This window comes from Phalacrocorax carbo, chromosome 11 (genome assembly GCF_963921805.1).
Source record: "Phalacrocorax carbo chromosome 11, bPhaCar2.1, whole genome shotgun sequence".
Classification (NCBI taxonomy): domain Eukaryota; kingdom Metazoa; phylum Chordata; class Aves; order Suliformes; family Phalacrocoracidae; genus Phalacrocorax; species Phalacrocorax carbo.
Genome location: NC_087523.1, coordinates 9,223,626 through 9,242,307, shown reverse-complemented (window position 1 = coordinate 9,242,307; position 18,682 = coordinate 9,223,626). Strand labels below are relative to the sequence as shown.

At 42.1% G+C, this 18,682-nt stretch overlaps 1 protein-coding gene across 2 annotated transcripts; it reads right to left on the bottom strand.

The window, feature by feature from the left end:
- Positions 1-2,491: 2,491 nt before the first annotated feature.
- Positions 2,492-16,592, bottom strand: MOSPD1 (motile sperm domain containing 1). Of its 2 annotated transcripts, XM_064462953.1 has the most exons (7): positions 16,456-16,592; positions 11,067-11,323; positions 10,808-10,883; positions 7,355-7,581; positions 5,263-5,424; positions 4,580-4,683; positions 2,492-2,830 (listed from the first exon to the last, which is right to left on the bottom strand). In XM_064462953.1, the coding sequence occupies exons 2-6, from the start codon at positions 11,218-11,220 to the stop codon at positions 4,604-4,606; spliced, it is 699 nt and encodes a 232-aa protein (XP_064319023.1). In that variant the 5' UTR covers positions 11,221-11,323; positions 16,456-16,592; the 3' UTR covers positions 2,492-2,830; positions 4,580-4,603. The 2 variants fall into 2 exon arrangements, with proteins under 2 accessions (XP_064319023.1, XP_064319024.1); XM_064462954.1 differs by lacking the exon at positions 4,580-4,683.
- Between the last annotated feature and the right edge of the window lie 2,090 nt (positions 16,593-18,682).

The window sequence follows — 18,682 nt, the reverse complement described above, 5'->3', positions numbered from 1 at the left end:
GAAAGCTCCATCTGTCCCTGGGGCTCTGAAAGGGTTATTTTGGGTCTACTGCAGTTCTAAGCATTCTGTGATTCACTCCGTTAGAGAAAATAGGGATGTCTAAGCATTTTCTGATGCAGACAAGTGCAAACAACTAGAGGAGATCATGTACCAAGCCTATAGCTACTAGGAGCGAGGCTAATGGACGTGACCTCAGCAGCGTCTCGCTTCCTGCCTGCCAGCATTGCTCATTCGCGATATCGGTGCCATAGCAAGCGCTGGGTAAACAAGATGATTGTTTCTGCTGGATGATCTTAAAGCCCTCCTAACTGTCTGCTCAAAATACTTCTCCATTTCAAGGAAATGACTGTTTTGTTTGTGTTAAGAGTCAGGAATGGGAAATGACGTGACCACCTGTTTTTCCTGGTGTTTTTGAGAGGAGGCATATTCACTGTCTCAGGTCTTATTTCCAAAGGCAAGCAGCATTTTCCATAACCCTACTAAGTAAGTACTAAAGGTGTGTGCATGCATGTATGCATCAGAAAGTGTCTTATAAACCTTGCGTAGCCACCTGGTAGAATTTTACTCGTGTCTCCCTGTGACATGAGTTGATACTGTCCTCAGGTCTTGTTTCCCCAACGCTGGCATGAATCTGTGATTACACAGCGTGCTGTAATCTTCCTGAAGTAGAAGTCAAAATTCACATTTGTCATCCGTATTTTGCCCAAGCACCAGTTTTATCTGCATCTGCTGAGTTACACTGCACATTTAATCTTTTTTATCTGTGTGTTGCTCCTCGCTTGCCCTTGAAAATGAAATGGTCCAATGTTATAGTGTTTAGCTGCTGATAACTTTTTGTTACTGATTTCTTTGGTCAAGGTGTTTTTCTAAACCAATCGCTTATCTTTAAATTCCTTGAAAACGCATGCTGGCAACCTGAGTCGCTGTTGTCCTGTCACCTCGCTTCCCAAGGCTTGTGTGTGCCCTGCCCTGCCCTGCCGGACTGAGAGGGGAAGACTTGGTTACAGTGACACTGCTCCTGGATGCGGGAGTCTCTCTCACATACTGCTGCAAGTGCCTGGCAAAACACAACCCTGCCCCATGACTGGAATTCGTGGGGGGGAAGAAAGTTTAGGTTTGGTTTGGGTTTTATTCAGCTTGGGCCTTTAAGACACTGTCTTTGCATTCAGTCCTGCCGCTCTTGCCCACATAAAAGGTAGGCATTGTAATAGGTAACAGCCAGGCTAACGTAGCACAGCAGTTTTATCTCCCTAGCTTCCGTTCAGTTCCCTTGCCCTTCCTCAAGATGAGGCAGATTAAACCACCTCATGAAAGTCAGAATTAACAGCGTAGGTACAAAAGACTCACAGCGAAGACACGAGGCTGCAGCTCTACAGTGACAGGAAAAGGAGCTCTCTGTGCCTGGAGGCAAGCACGGTGCCCGCAGCACGGGCTCTGGAACTCCTCGGTTCTCAAACCAGTTCATAACTTTTCTGTTTTTGACAAACGTTAATGTTTGACTGTTCCTTTATCATCTGACGCTGATAGATGACACAATCTCAGTCCTTCTGAGAATCAAACTAAAGTAACATTTTATTGCCCTATAGAGACTTACTTAGTTGTTCATCACTGTACAATTTTTCTTATAATACAACTTAAATTCAACCTTTCTTTTTTTCTCCCCTTTAAACAATGCTCATTTCTGCATGGTTTCTTTGTACTTCCATGCATAAACAGAAGTGACCCATAACATGCAGGGGGAAAGAAAGTTTAATTTCCAAAATCTTTTTTATTAAGATCAGAGCATATTATCTAGATTTCTTATAAAGATTTGCGTGTGTGAATCAAATGCAGTAATAGCGGCCCTTCAGTAGCAAGATTTTTAAACTTAGCATCTCAACAATGACATGTCAAACGAGGGGAAATGGAATAGTTGTTATATGAAACAAGATAAAAGTTCACTTAAAATATAAAACTGGAATTGGAGCAGGAGTTTCTGATACAAAAGAAATCCCCTCTCTTGGTTGTGGGGGGGAGGGAAGGCGTAGAGGAATGCCTTTGCTGTTATACTTACTTTTGTCTCTAAAATAGGAAAACACCAGCATTTTACATTAGTGTGTAGTGTGAGTTCAACTCCCGTTAACGCCACGTAGCTCACACAGCCCTAGGGAATGAAAGGACCTGATCATCAAACTTGGTTTTATTTCTACAGTTGCGATACAAAACGTCCATCGCAGACGTTATCTCCCCAGGTAAGGAAACGAGCACTCAATGATATATTTGTAATGAAGTAAGCAATTTGAAAATTACTTCTTCGCCTAAAATTCATGGTTTATTTCATAGTTTCACTGATGGAATTTTTCATTTTGTCCTATGATTACTCATGACTCTCATCCTTCTGGTATGTATACAGAAGTGTTATGCACCAGCCTCAGCACGTACAACCACAAACCAAATGAACGTTTTACATAAGACAGTTTGCTTTTATAGTGATCACGCACTGATGTGAACATAGACTAAAAATAACAAATGTTGCTTTAATAAGGATTTTTTACAGTAGGCGTAAATATAAAAGTTTTTCAAATTATTTTCACAGGTATCACTGAACATTTCATAGCTGTCTGTTACAGAAGCACCAAAAGGTGCTTTGAGTCTTTCATTTATTATACATAGTTAAAATATATTACACTTCTGAAGGTATCTTAAATCACTGAACAGTTTGCTAGCATCTGAATGAGCCAAATGGGAGTAAAAGGCAGTCCACATTCATGATGTGAATATACACAAGTAAGGTGTTTGACATCCTATTAACTCATTGCTCACGTTCGCAAAATAACCATGGTGATGAGACCTGCAAGACAAGAATTAAGAACTAAATGCTTTCATTTCACTGAATAAAATATTTCAAAGAAAGACAGTTTACCCTGTCATGGGCCAGAAAACAAGGTGAATGTGCATAAATACGTGCAGAACGGATTTATATATCTACTTCACTTAAACAGTGGAAGTATTGCTCCGTATTTTGAGGTAGTGAAAATCTGTTTAACAATGACACTGAAGTGCAGTATGTCTAGTAACTAAACGCCAACAAAGCTATAAATTCTCTAAACTATCAATCTCACTACTGGAACATCTTAACACTGACATTTTGACTTAGGCAAGCGTAACACTAGCACACAAGCCACCAGTTTTCAGGGGGGCTGGTTATGGGCAGCGCCATTCAGATGCTGAATCATCAGAAAGGCAGTTTAGCTGAAGGCTCCAAGGCATTTTTGCTTCTGCTCTGTGCAGAATAACTGATCTAAGACTAATTTTAGACAAAGATATTAAGCTTTCTTGTCAGTCTGCAGAAGGAGCTTTCTACAGACTTTGTTGTGTCCTTTAAAGAGGGAGGGGAAAAAAAAAGCACTGCTCTGATAGAGGTTAAAAATAATTAAAACCAGGCAAAAGTAGGAAATGGGGGGCTAATAAACCCACTTGTGACACAGTGAAAAGTTCACTTTATGTGCAGGTACCAGAAGTACAAATCTGCAAGTTCTTAGCCATGAGTTATATTGCACAAGGCAGAGAGGCACATGGCAAAACATTAGGGCCCCTTGAACTCCAGCCTTACATAACACCAAAACAGTAATTTATCAGTTCTTAGGCAACTGGACTTTCTCGCAGGCTCAGGTGATATTAATATAATAGCCTGTCACTACAGGGAGCTTAGCTGAAGCCTACAGATCTCACCACAGATAAAGAAATTTCTGAGACTATTTTACTATCTTGCTGCTACACACTGACTTATTTACTTTATAAAGATTTTGAAGATAGAAGCATGACAGAACAGAGCTGTAATGCTGCCTTCCATTAAATAAGCAATACATCCATTAAAGAGGAATGACGCTTCAGCTCTTTCTTAAGGTCTGTATTAGCTTAGACAACCAGTACTACCAGAACTGCTGTAGGCCTTAGCTTGGATTACCTAAACCATCGCAGAGTAATAACAGAGGGTTCTGGAAGGTGCTACAGGACAGTCTGTACGACTTATATAGGGACTTCCAGGCAATAAAGGTTTTAACTCATTTCTGTAAAGCAAATACTTCTCAAATGTCACACAGCCCAGCTGGTGTGGTATTAACCTCCCTTTTCAATCCAGTGCTACACAATCCAGTTGTACTTCCTTGGGGAAGAAAGTGGTTTTGTCATCTTAAGGGCAATCAACTCTCTAGGTGAGCAAGAGTTGCATACAGAAGACTACTCTTCTCATGAACACTAAAAATGCTGCTACCAAAGGAATCAAAGCCTGTAAGAGCTTCAGAGTGGATCTAGAAACAGGTACGTCGTTGCAAACATCCGAAGTCCAATAGTTTAACACTACAGCTGGCTTCAGCAGACGCTGGAGTAGTTTTCAGAACTGGAGATAAAATTAAAGCAAGGAATACTGCAAGGTCCTGATCTGAAAATACATCACCATCGGCTCAGGCAAAGACGTAGGCTTCTGGTTAGCAACAAGGGAGTTTTTTAGCCATTTCAGCAGACTGACTTGCATAAGTCAGTCAACTGAGTGTGCGCATTAACCATCAAGAACTTGCACCTTTTCCCATCACTACCTCACCTCTAGCTATCAGTTTGAAGCTGCCTAGCTCGCTTCCTTTAAATCCTCATTTCTGCCATGTAGTGGGACAGGAGAATTGAGTTTAGAGTGACTGTTCTTCAAATCTGAAATAGTTATAGAAAAATAGTCATAACAAATGAAATGTGCAACTTCTCTATGCTTGCTAATTCAGGAGCAAGGTAGAATTCAGGAAGAATTGTGGATAGTGGTCTCTTAGGAAAGGTTTACAACAAGTTATCTCAACACATTTCAACTGCTTATCAACAAGGTAGTGAACAGAGCCTTTCAGGCCAGCTCATCTGGGTTTGACAGAGAAATTAAATAACAAGAGATCTAGGTTCTGCAATAGAGTAGCTCTATTTCAATATAAGAATAAGAAACAGGACATTCCATTCAATTTTGTTGGCAGATGACTACAGTTGACTAGTCATCAATGAAGGTGAAATTAATGTGTAGGGGCCTTTATATAATAAATATTGAGTAAAATCTGGTCTAAAATACTTAGAGTAACTAATTTACACTGATATCACTATAGATGCAAGTTAAAATGTAAGTGGAGATGCAAAACAAACTGTAATATAGTGCTTTGTCTCCATCAAGTTTCCTGAAGCCACTGGCAAACACAGAAGTTTCCCAAATCACAGAAATTGCAAGAAAACATTTGCAAAATCCAAAATACTTACCTAAAACATAAGCAGCTACTAGCTTTTGATTCACGCTTAAGTGGAGGTAGAGAGGCACCAGGGATTCCATTTCCCCCAATGTAGGTAGCATTAGTGCTGCAATACACACTATTCCTAGGAAGACTGTTAGTAAACTAGGTCCCGACGAGGCAGTTCTGTTTTCTGAAAAACAAGATGGTACCAATTATGAGGAATATCTACCCAATATCAATGTTAAATGTTCTGCAAAAACGTTTGCGGTACATTGGAGCTGCAGTATCCCACGATTTTCTTTTCCCTTCGGAGTTTGGAGGGGGTGGAAAACAACTCTTACACCCACTCTCCTAAACATTCTGCATTTTGCAGTGGAGAGGACTGCTCCCTGTTCTGATGCTGGAACTTGTTTTCACACCATTTTCCAAACCCCTCCCTTCTGGAGGAACAGAGCCTGCCAGGCCCAGTAGCTATATATACACACTCATGACAGCTGAATGTTTCAGCAACGCTTGGGGTTTCACTATGCATCCCAACTCCATTCCTTGACATGTTCCTTCAGTGATTAGTAATCAATTAGGCAAGAGCACCTAAAGGAGCTGCACAGGCAGATAACTCTGCTTACACCTCCAGAACAAAACTTGGCTACAGCAAGAGCGCAGGTTCCTGGGCCAGATGCATTCTCCTTCTTCCTTTAGGAGATTCGAGGGCTGCACCTCCCAGAACCAGTTTACGTGCCACAACCTAATAATATTTGAATCTTACTTTAAAACTGTGAGAGTGAACCATTCTGACGGTCCAACACCACCAGAATACAGAAATGCAAACTACAGATGAAATGTCCTTCATACTCCTTATTGCACTGCAGTTTAACAGCTGGAACCTACTCAAAGGCACAGTGTAATATCTGAAAAGAGCTGTTAACGCGTTAGTAGAATACCTCTAACCAAATTCTTAAGACCTGCTGGAAATAAGCCAATGTTTTTATCAAGTTTTTCTATCCTCAGTGACTATAGCAATGTGTCCTGTTTTAATTCCATAAATCTGTTACTTCTAGGTTGCAGGTTATATGCAAAGACTGTAGTTGCTTTGTTTACTGTTTTTCTGTGAGCAAGCAATATAATGTAGTCAACAAGGTTTTTAAGCAGAGAAACAGCACCTAGATTAAGACCAGTATTGGATTGTTCAGGATGGCTCAAACCCTCTGTACTGGATAACATTTTGTTTTGTGAGCCCAGAGATCTTGTTGGTTTGTTTTAACTGTGTATCCTACTAATACCTATCTCGAGGGTTTGGTTTTTTTTAGTAAAAGATGTTTCACCAGCCAACAAGCTACGTATAAATAGTGAAACAGTTTGATTCTAACAAGAGGAACACTCTCTAGCAGGTTAATCTATTTTCTGGAATTGATTTTTGTTCTTGCCATAAAAATAAAACTGCGACAAAAATATTACAGTATAAATCAGTAAAACTAACAAGAAGGTAGGCTGTCAAGGATTAGTTTAGATTCAGTTCTGGTAAAACTTGATACTTTTTCTATCTCCCCACCTCGCTTCAGTTTAACTGTTTGGTCCAGGTTTTACCCAACACTGTTGATTCACTTCCTCACGTATGAAACGTGCAGAGTTTTCAGCTAGCAACTGGGCTTTTCTGTACTGGTGAGAAAGACAGATGAGATGGCGCAAAACAAGGAGCACTTTAGAAGATGTTTTGGCAATATTTCCTGCTCATCAGGAAATGGAGGATTAAGGGTTTGGAACAAACTCAGAAGGGGCATATGTTCTGAAGGAGCCCAAGGGAAAAATTAACTACCATTCTTTCGCAGATAAATTCCCATTGGCCGTAAGAGAAGTTCTACACCAGAGGAACAGAGGATGTACCCTCCAAGGTATGACATGCAAAACCTGCAGCAGCAAGGGGTCCTGGTTACTCAAGACAGCATAAGCAGAATTGCCATAGTTTGGGTTCTTGGGCGCTACCATTCCCCAGAGGTAAAGACAGCAGTCTTATAGGTAAGTAGAAAGAATTATTGTCAAATTTATTTTGGTCTAGGCTTTCTAGGGCCTCGAGCTATTCATAACTGATCTGGAAGACTGGAGGGGTAAAAGCTTTCAGCTACCTGGTTGACACAAAGTCTGCTCAAAAAAGACACTTTCCGTCAGGTGTTCTTTTATTCGTTTTTCCTCCTCTTCCTTTTGTTGTTGTTGTTCCTTTGCAGATGGAAGTAGAGTAGCAATAATCTCTTTTTTCCCTAATGCTTTCCTCTGGCTCTGCTCAGACACTTGTAGACGGAATTTATCTATCGCACCATAGTAAGAAGCCCGAACATCTCTGTGACGAATCACGCTGCAGAGGGAAACAACATTTTCAGAGAGGAACAAATACAAAGCATGTCTCCTGTGGAATTACACCCTATGTCATGATGTTTCCCCTCTTACCCCATACACAGATACACTGCAATAGCACAGATCCCCATTCCCTCCTCCATCACTCCATCTGTTAAAGATTTCATCTTGCCTTCTCTCTCCTCTCCCTGTGTTCGCTCTGGTTCTCAAATATATCTGCTCCAATTGGCTGGCCAAAAAGAGCAGTTAATTATTTATCTCAAGCACACTTTTGCCTCAATCTGAGGCCTAGCTGCCAATTTGCACGAAACATGAATTATCTGAAAGATGCCTCCTCCTTTATCAAAGTTGTTTGATGCTGGCCAATAATTTTAAAAGGTATGGGGGGACTGGAATGGACAAGAAAAGGAAAGAAGAAAAGTAAGACTACCAAACACTTGGACAGATGATGGCAAAAGTCTAGCTTTTTGAGGAAACCAGGCTCAGAGCTTTACAATTACACTTTCTCAGAAGGAAACTCATTCCCTCTATGTTCAAGAGGCAGTTAAACATAAACAAACTTTCAAAATCAGAAGCCCACCATTCAGGGCATGTAGCAGTGCAGTAAAAGTGACAAACCCGTATCTACATGAACATTTCCCACCTGTCTTCTAGTGAATAAATCTGGATATCTGTAATAGAGCTCTGTGCTGTCAGACCTTTGCTCATCACTCTAGCTACCCTGAGCACGGTTCGCAGCCTGAACTGAAGGGCATGATGCTGCAGATACCCCACTGGCTACCAAGAGCTAGGCCGGTGTGGCTACCCAAGCTGCAACCGCAACTCACACTGCAGCGTAGACACACTCTCTGAATGATAGCTGAAGAGTTGGTTATTTTCTTGGTAAGCCTTCTCACTGTCCAACAACTGCTCTGCTGCTCTACTGTTTTGAATACATTGACCAAGATGGCTTCAACAGTGAGACAGGGTGAGAGTTGTTGCATTCCTTCTAGTTTTATGGCATTTCATGGGAAAAGTTTATGTGGGAACTACAAAAGGCACAATTTTAAAATAACACTGTTCAAAGGCAACACAGGCCTCTGAGCACTGCTCTCTGCATTTATGATTCAACACGAAAATACATATCTAGCATTAAAAAGCTATAACATTTAGGTTTTGAAGTCATATCATCTCTTAGGGTTAATATGGATTTTAGTTATTTTTCCAAAGTGGTTTTTTTTGGTGAAAGACTGTTCTAAATTTCTACAGTAACAGCAGCTAATCTGAAAAAATACCTACATGTAAGTGATTTGGCTTCAAGAAGGATGCCATCTCATGAGAGGAAAAAATTATTCTACCCTTAGCAATACAGGATAGTAGTCTTAAAATTGCTTCAAGTGACCTATCTTTGTGATAATATATGCATTGAACTGCTGCGAGAAACAGCAGTTCTCTGTTTCAGTCTTCATTTACAGGAACTAAATCACATCAAGGTATCTACAATCATTAATACATAGCGAGGTCTTGCTACTGGTATCTAGTTTGAACAGACTATTCAATAAGGAAACAGAGACTAAGTCATCCCCCAAGCGAGAAGGCTGCAGGAATGTAGGTAGTTTTACGTCACTTTAGAGGCAAAAGAGTGTGCTTATGACAGGCTTTCAGCAAGCCCAGTGTTGGCTGGGCAACTGCCTTCCTTAAAACAAAAGGCTTTTCCCCCCCGACAATCCTAATTCATACAACTCTCAGCATATCAGAACAGCAGATTCAACTCTTATTTCTTCCTTTAACAGTTCCTTTGAAATTGTTGCTTCTACTTTTAGTACCAGGGTACTAACGACCAACCTAAACAGAATCTTTACATAACACTGTGCTATGAGGAGATGCATCCGCTGCCAAGCAAAGAGATGTTTTCTGCAGACCCTTATAAACAGATACATTCTCCTGTTTCTTTTTAGAGACCATTGCATAATTGGAAGCTCTGTAGAATATCTGTTTATCTGGCAAATGGCCATACTTGCATAGTACTGCTCATATCCTAGCTGTAAACACTGCCCTTAGACAGCAATCATTGGAATGGGATGGGGGTTTTGCTACACAAAAAATTCCCTTGGAAACAGGCATATGGTATTATTTTCCTTTATTAAATAAAATACATTTGTTTAAGATGAACCACATGTAATTCAAGCTTGTGTAAATGTCTGTTAAAGACTAGAATAGCTCACTGATACACTGGTATATTCTGACCCATTTTGTTCCATTTGTAGGACTGTCACCCTTGCCCACTGAAAATTTTAGTTCCATGTTTTAAACTTCCTTTCTATTTGGTGAGTCCTTGGAATTTTCCAAATTACACCTAAGGAAAACAGTCTACTGGGAAGAGCCGTTCCCCAAGCATGGTATTATTTGTCTAACAAAAGATAATAAATTCAATAGCAGGGTTTTTTGCATACAGCCATTTGTTATCCAGAGATTTCAGAAGGTGCTTTACAGTTTGCAGATTTCTAGTCAGAAAGCTCAGTCTGCTCTTTTAGATCCTTCATACTTCCTTTAGCTGTATCTGCGCATCAGCACAGGAACAATGTGGCAAGCAGATGATGAAAAAAATTGGGCTATTTTAGCTTATACCACCTACTCTACTTTGAATTATATGCATTACTGTGGTCACTTAACTGGCCTTCCTCTTTTCGCTGTTATTGGGCTGGGACCTGATAAGAGAAACAGGTAAAGGGGAGACAGAGAGGTCTGAAGTGAGAGTGGTCGGGGTGAAAGGTAGGCAAAAGTACCTTTATTAAACATGGCCCAGGAAAGTGTGCCCCATAGAACTGCATATATTTTCATTTTGCTCATCTGCAAACATTTCTCTCACAGAGATCCCAGCCCTGGTGGTCTTGCTTTTCTTGTTAGAAATAACAAAAAAAGTACTCAGAGGAGGCTTATGCTACTCTCGCTGCTGCTTTACAAAGTATACTACAGGATGCATTTACTAGCATTTCATGTATGCCTAAAGACAAAATTAAAGAAGGAAATATCTCCACTATTGTAATATCTCTGCCCTAGAGTGAAAGAACAGCAAAGAGCAGATGGTACAAGAATATAACAGATTAGGAAAATATTACATCTTTATCCAGCTTAGTTTGCACTATGCATGATATTATTTACTACATCTTAAATAATAAAAGAAATTAAAGTAATCAAGTGTCATACATTAGGAGAAAAAAGACAAAACCAAACCAACTTTTACTTACATATCAACACAGCACTGAGGCTTCACTGCACCAGTAGCATCAACCACCGCATATTTATTTGGAGTTGTACAAAGAACTGCAATGAAAAGGACAGCAGCGGTAACAAATCATGAATTCATACCTCACCAACTTCATCAACAGGCACACGTAAAGACATGAGTTTGGTTTTGTCACAAATATGATTTGTTACATGAATTATAACTGGACTGGTCAAGATCACAGGCTAACCCTTAAATAAAACTTAACCTAAGAAACCCACCTTTGAATTTTAAGGCAAACTCATAGGGGTTATATAGAGTCAACACCTGCTTGTGTGTTGACTGGTCATCTGCATAAAATATAAGTTCTGTAGGAAAAACAAAAACAGGAAGACTTCCTTCCACTAACTCTGGCTGTCTTTTTTGTTGCTGCATTGGCACTGAATCCTCCTTGCTGCTTCTTGTGTTCTTATGATTTTGTATCCTCAGAGACTTCAGTTTTTGAATCGTTTAAGAATTCCAAAGCATTTTGGCAATTCTAAAGGAAAAAAGGGGAAGAAAAAAACAAAAGGCAAGAAGATTATTTCCATAAGTCTATACTAAACTGAGGCAGTCAACAAAGGTGTAGAAACATAGAACCTGATGCTTGGTTATAAATCTACCTTTACTTAAGTTCCTTCAAAAAATACGGAAATAGAAAATGTTTACATCTGATTTCCACCTATTTAACAAATTATTATAAAATAAATGGATAAGCACTAACTCAGTGTATCATGGCAGCATTTTGGGGTCCCAGCCCATGACAAGGGCTGCTTATCCCAGGTCTTTGCAACACCAACCAACCAACCAAAAGATATCCCATCCTTGCCACAGAAACACTAACACTTGAGAAAAACAGAGCAGAAATGAGGAAACATGAAGACATAAGGCAGCAGTAATCACCATTTAGTCAGGAATCTCTCTGCAGTGGTGACCTTCCCGGATGAGGTATAACAACTTAGGTATCTGCTCACATGGGCACTGTGGTATGCCAAAGCCCAGAGATTCAGAACAAAAGAATGGGGAACATAACACCTTCATGCCTTGTTTAACCTAAACTCTTGTTACAACTGCATGGTAGTTACAGGCAATGAATTGAAAAATAACTGAGATGAATAATAACAAACAGATTTGGGATTTACTATTTGACTGAAAAATAAGAGAGGTTTTCTACCACCACCGTCTCTAACTAAAGTACAACCATCATAATTCTCCCTCTGCCACCCCCACAGTTTTGTTTTATTTTGAGTGACATTCCAGAACTAAAACCAGAACCCATGACCCAATCAAGCAACAATCCCAAATGTATTTCATAAAATAAAATTAAGGCCAGACTCCTCAGCACACATACCATTAACTTTACACACTACCAAGTGAAACAGCTACATATATTTTTCCCCCAAGAATATAATATTTTACTGTAGCTCCTATAGGTTAATTATCAAACCGAAGGTGTCCTTTGAGGCTTAATTTTATTCTATAGTAGGAAATATTAAAAGAACAAAAAGTTCCTACTGACTCATTAGCTGTAACTTCCACTTCCAATGAAGCTTTATAAAACAATGTCTGTTTCAGCTGTTCTTCAGTCTAATAAACTGATTTGGTCACACCTTAAGAAATTTAGTTTCTGAACTTTCTAGCAGTGAATAGCCCTAGCATTATGAACAATTAAAAAAACCAAATGCTTATTCTTGTGCTCTAAACATCATGACGTTCACATTTCCAAGCACCAGATACATGTTTCATACTTGAAACATGACACAAGTTTAGGTGTTTACTAGGGTACATCTGTCATACCTTCAGATTTACAGGTTCTGATTCTTATTCAGAAACTAAGCTTTTAAATTTATCTTGTAAAATAGCAAATCATCCCTATAAAATTTAAATTCATGGCTCTTACTGGAAAATTTTTATCCAAGATCCAGTTTCTCTTCAGAGCACAGGTTTGTTTCCACTTCACTGAAATGCTACTAATAATATGCTGAAAACAAATCCCCAATGATAGTGTTCCAAGTTGATGTTCTGCTACCTTATTAAGAAGGGTCTAGGAAAAGAAATAGTTCTGTAAGTGGCAATTTGGGTTCCAAGTGCTTCTTAGAATTTTGGTGAATCCCTTTTGCTTCAGAAGAATTAAACTCTGAAATCACTTTGTGCAGCAAGTGTAAGCATTCTGTCTTGAACAACTTTACGCACTATTGCAAAGCGAGATTCATCGTTCCGTACGTTAAGACTACATGAAGAGCTAATGTGGGAAAACTGCCAGCTCACAGGAATACAAAATAACTTCTTCTGAAACTTCTCATAGGCAGAAGATTAAGATTTTTTTTTGTTGTTACAGAAGTTAGCTCCACGCAGCAGCGAGAATCTTTGGTTGTCATACATATCTATACTGCATATGTTATGCACAATAGAAATACAGGCAACGTTTGAAATTAACAAAAGGGTTTTTTTTCCTAATAGGTGTTTTAAACTACTGTACAACCAATAGCAAACTACCACTAGATATTTTAAAGTGACTATCCTTAATAATTTTTAAAAATATTTATAATAAATATTATTTTGATGCTTTTGGTTTTTTTATTTAAACACTGCACAAGCTTCATTCTGACTCCTGGCATCATACCACAACTCCAGTTTCTTCAGCCCAGCCAGTGGCAAGTGTTTAGGTATCCAAAAAACCCACAAATCACAACATCAGGTGAGGTATGGATCACCAATACTATTAACAGGCTCATTTTTCTTATGCATCTGTTGAAAAGACAGTGTGCAAACCTCCCAGGATTGCAGGTGGAAAGCCACCAGTCTGAAAAAAGCATACCCTGTTATTGCTTCCTTTTCTTATTTAATTTGGCTGGATAAGAAGTTAAGGCTCAAACTGGCAAAAGCAAATCTGGCAAACCCAGGCCTAGATTAGACACATTTGCTGGCACAGCAGCGTCACTCAGGGTACAAATTTCTGGGTTTCTAAGCAAACAACCTGCACCCTTTTTGAGACAATCACTTTGGCTTAGAAGTCACCTTACTGGGACATCTCACCAAGTAATATCAGTAAAAGTACTTTTCCCAAAGACTGCATTATACACACACTGGGGAGATTTGATGGGGTAGCATTAATAACAGCACAGCTTTCACACAGCACTCATCAACAAGAAACCGTGAAGACTTACAGAGAAAGTCTGTATCGTCAGAACTTCTCTGCACAGATTCACCTGCCTTCGGCACCCCAGCCAGCTCACTGAAAAGAAAGCTGGCTGCCGCTCCTCACCCTGCGCACAGCAGTGCAGCAGGTCCTCACCACGATCGCTAAACGGTCAATAGTCACCATCGTTACTTGTAGAACATAAGGGTAAGCACACACAAATCTGTACAAAACCAAGATCTGTGGTCTCAATCTGTGACCTGCACGGCGCAGATGGGCTTCTCCTATGAAACCGCCAACGAAACTCCCCGCAGGTGCAGAAATCTGTCAAATGTAATGCTTGTTACAGGACACGGGCCAGAAGGTAACACCTGAACAATGCCAGCTTGCTTTCCAACACTCTTTGAAGTCCAGACAAACAATTGTCACTGATGTTTTTTTTTCCTAGCACAATAAGGATCTTTCCCCCCTTAAGCTACTAAATATATACTGCTGGTGTCACAATAGCACAGATCTGCCAGCGTTTCCTTTGAAATCCCTTTCTTCATAAATTTAGCTCGACAGAGAAAAACATGAAGCAAAACACGACTTCTCTCTAGGGTCAGAAATAACACCGATTGTGATTTGTTTTCACTTAACAAGTATCTGCTGAAAAAAATAAACCAAGCAAGGAAGTTTTTTGTTCCCATTTTAACTTCCAACAGCCTCATCACCATGGCTTTGGAGTGCATTTGTTGGTTGGGTTTTCTTCCTAACAACTGCAAGTAAGTCTACAGAATGTCATCTGGTAAACACTTTATTCAGACAATAACCTCTTTACAGTCATAGTCTCCACATTCTCCTTTTAAAAATTGTCTAATTACAGTGCAATCTATTTTTGTTTTGCCTTGTGACCTACCCTCCAAGTCTACACAAACAGTCTTTCTACACTATATACTCAATAAAATTGATGCCTTTTGAGCGCATATTTACAAAACAAGCAACAAAGTCGTCTTCAAAGCTCCCTCCTATGTCGAGCAGTGCAATTACTTTAAACTACATGCCAACACAGTGCAAGATCTGACTGAAGCAGATCTAGCAACATTTATTTTCTCCAAAAGTTTCTGAAGGCTTTAACGTGTGCTTACGCAAACCAATGTTTAAACTACCCGCAATTATCTGGAAGAGTCATCCAATGATTAGAGCACAAACCCAGCAGCCAGGATGGCTGGATTCCATTATTGCTAACTCTGTCACTGACACTTCGTGACCTTGAGCAAGTTGGTTAACCTCACCTCAATTTGCTAATCTATGAAGGCACATATTCTGCAGAGTATTTAAGTAGGCGGAGAGTCACATTTAAACTGGCGGAACTACTCCGATACTTTGCAAAGCCCGGGCTGAAACATGTTACTGTTTACCTCTTTACAGAGTGATGAGAAATATAATTAGTAACTGTCTCCAGGATGCTGTAAAATGAAGCAGTCTCAGAGAATTACCTACTAGCATGGATGACTACAACATGCATAAATCATGCTGATACTTACAGAAAAATTTATTAGGACTACATTATTTTCCTCCCTTTATTTTTTCAAATGCTGAAAAGGTGACAGTAACAAAAAAAAAATATTCAAATGCAATCAAGAGACATGCAAAAGCAGGGCAAAATGAAATAGCAGCTGTGCACGGCTGCTGATCCATTCCACCAAACGGTTCAGAAGAATCCTACAGAAGACTTTCAAGGGCACATCTTGCTTTAGTCTCTATTTTTTTACTTTCAGGTTGTTTTTAAACGTGTATTGTGCTCATTAGTGCTACGTGCCTCCCTGCCTCAGACCAGGTTCAAAAACTCGGCTCAAACGCCAAGGTGCCACAGATTAACTGAGGAAAACACTCCTTCCTCAGAGAGCTGCGGGAAGACGGGCGTTCGCTTCGACTCTCCGAGCGCACCCGCTGAAGGCAGAGCAACAGCAGTAACTGCAGACGCTTAATTGATCCTCTTTGTCCTCCAGCTCCGAGCAGCAGAGATAAAGGCTGAGGCACCTGCGCCCTAACGGCCTCCCTCCACAGCCCAGCCCAGCCCAGCCCTGCCCTGCCCGTGGCGACCCCGCACCCCGCTCCCTCCCGCGCCCCGTCTCCCGCGGCGAGACCCGCACACACCGACGGCCGGGCCGGGCCGCCCTGCCCTCGGCCCCCGGCCCCGACGGGACAGCCCGGCCGCGGCCGCCCCGCTCCCCGCCCTGCAGCCCCGCGGGCGAGAGGGGCCGGGCCGGGCCGGGCCGCCGCGCTCCTCCTCGCGGCCCCACCGAGGGAAGGGGCGGCGGGGCGAGGGCTGCCGGCGTCGAGGCAGAGCCCCGCGCTCCCCGCCGCGGGGGACGGAGGGGGGGGCCTGGCCCACCGGGACCGCTCGCTGCCCGGCCCGGTAACCGGGTCGGTGTTTCGGTCTCTCATTCCCACCCCCCCCCACGGCCCGCCCCGGTGCCGTCGCGCGGCGCCCCCCGCCCCGCACTCACCTCTCCGGGGCCGCTGGGTGCGGGCTCGCGCGGCGCCCCCTTTGTCCGCCCCCCCCCCCGCCTGCGCCCGTCACTGCAGGCAGCGCCGTCGCTATGGCCGCCGGGAGCGCGGCGGGATCGCGCCGCCCGCCCGCCATCGCGAGACGTCACGGGGCCCCGCCCCCTCCCCCTGCCTCCTTCCCTCCCTGCCTCCTCGCCGCCATGTTGGCGCGGTGGGCGGTGGGCGGAGGCGTGAGGGGGCTGCCTGGCCTTGGGGCCCGGCCCCCGCTCTCCGCGGGAAGGTGGCGGGGGACCCTCACTCGCTGGCATCGCTCCCCTTCGGGGAACCCCGGCGCTTGGGAAGGGGGCGAGGATGGCGGCCGGCCGGCGAGGGGTCCCCGATGGCGGGAAGCGGGTGGTTTGCAACCGGCCCGGCTCCCCTCTCCTACGGGGAGTCGCTTGTTGAAAAATAATTTACCTCGCGGCTTCGGAGAGCTGCCGGCTTCCCGAAGGGGCTCCCGGCCCCGCACGGCTCTGGCTGCCGCTGACCTTGGGGCCGCTGCCTTTCCCGGCAGGCGGGTTCCCGCACCCCGGTTCGCCTTCACGGCGGGTGGGGTCCCGCAGCTGCGGCTCGGGGCTTGCCGAGCGCTGGCAGACCCTCCGGCAGGGAGGATCGGCGAGTCTCGGCCCAAATGCGGTGGTTCGTGAACCTCTGATCGTGCAGTAGCACAGCTCGAAGGGGCATGTCGTCTCTGTAAACCGTTTCTCTTGCTCTTACCTTCCTTCTAGGTTCCCCCTTCTTTACTTTATGTGGTTTTATTAAGTTAAACCGTTTGTGGACTCATGCAGTATCCGCTATTGTCTTTCTTTGGGTTTTTTTCTGACTTGGGCTTTTAAGCCCTGTTTAATAAAAAAACCATACAGCAGCATAGTTACCTCCTACGCTCATTCACAACTTCAAGATTATTAATGCAGCAAAATATTTTGTTGCAAGTCAGGTGAATAATCAAGATTTATGTGAAGCCGCCCAGTCAGCAGGGTTGCAGAATCTTCTTCCCATCACCAGACTTCACCCACCGTGAAATGAACACACTCCTGTGGTGAAATAAACACAGCAGCCGTTAGCATTTCACAATAACACCATGAAACAATCTAGGACAGGAAGGAACGTATTTTGTCTATTTAAAATCATGGAAGACACTAGATAAATAAATAAATAAATCTTCAATTTGTAACTTAGCCAAGATGCTCATCTTTTTCCAAATATTTTCTTTTGCAGGTCTCATAGTTGCTAGAAGTTCATTAGCAGTTTCAGTCTTACAGCCACAAATTACATAATATTACAGTTAAGTTATATATAGAATTTATAATCCTGTCAGAATTTCTGAAAATGCACGCAGTGAAGACTAGTAAAATATTTTTGTTGTTTCTTGACAAGTGTCAATCAGCTCATGGAGTTCAACATTTATGTTTAAAAATAAACTGGAATTCTTGTTTTTGAACAGACTATCAGACTTCAGCCTCCAGGATACGTTCAGAGTATCCTGAAGAGTGTGTTTACTGAGTATTAATGAAATGTAGGGTGTTTCTGGTTTTGGAAATCTGTCTCAGGAGGAGCAGTAGACATAAACATGCTTCAGAGATATTAAAATTAATGATAAACAATTATCAAATTAGAAAAAGCATAATTTAAAATGGCTAGATTAGAAGCACATTAATTAGCCAAGTTGATGTTTTCCAATTCATCCAGCTCATTTACAAAGAAAGTTCAGAATCTCTGAAAGCAGGTTTTAGGTCTCCCTTTATAAGTTTTCCAGGACTCAGTTTTGGTTTTTCTATCACACATTTAGCAATGTTTGCATCCGCTGGCCACCTGTTGAAAACCAGAAATCGTGCTGCTCTCCTTCCTCTTCCACCCGTCTTATCGCTGGAGCTTGTTTCTAGGTTATTTTGTTATTTTAAAAGCCCTGCGTTAACTCCAATTAAATGTGAAAACTGTTGTATGCGTACGAGTAGGGGTCGGTGTTCTTCCGTCCTTGTTGCCTGTGCGTGATGCTTCAGAGAGCAGAAACCCCACATCACTTGACAATCGTGCAATAATGTGCCCTTGAGAGAGATTATGCCCCATCCCAGACGTTATTAAATGTGCGTATGTGCCATCGCTATTTAACCAGCACTGATATATGCAAAATTATTACAGAGCTGCTTGATGAACTCACCGGTGCCGAGCTTTTTGGTTTGGGGCATT

Excerpts from the sequence above, each read along its gene's own strand:
- MOSPD1 (XM_064462953.1), bottom strand. The coding sequence starts at position 11,220 with ATGCAGCAACAAAAAAGACAGCCAGAGTTAGTGGAAGGAAGTCTTCCT. Across the intron at positions 7,582-10,807 it reads CCTCAGTGCTGTGTTGATAT|CGTGATTCGTCACAGAGATG; the intron begins GTAAGTAAAAGT and ends TTCCCTCTGCAG. Across the intron at positions 5,425-7,354 it reads GCAGACTTTGTGTCAACCAG|AAAACAGAACTGCCTCGTCG; the intron begins GTAGCTGAAAGC and ends CTTGTTTTTCAG.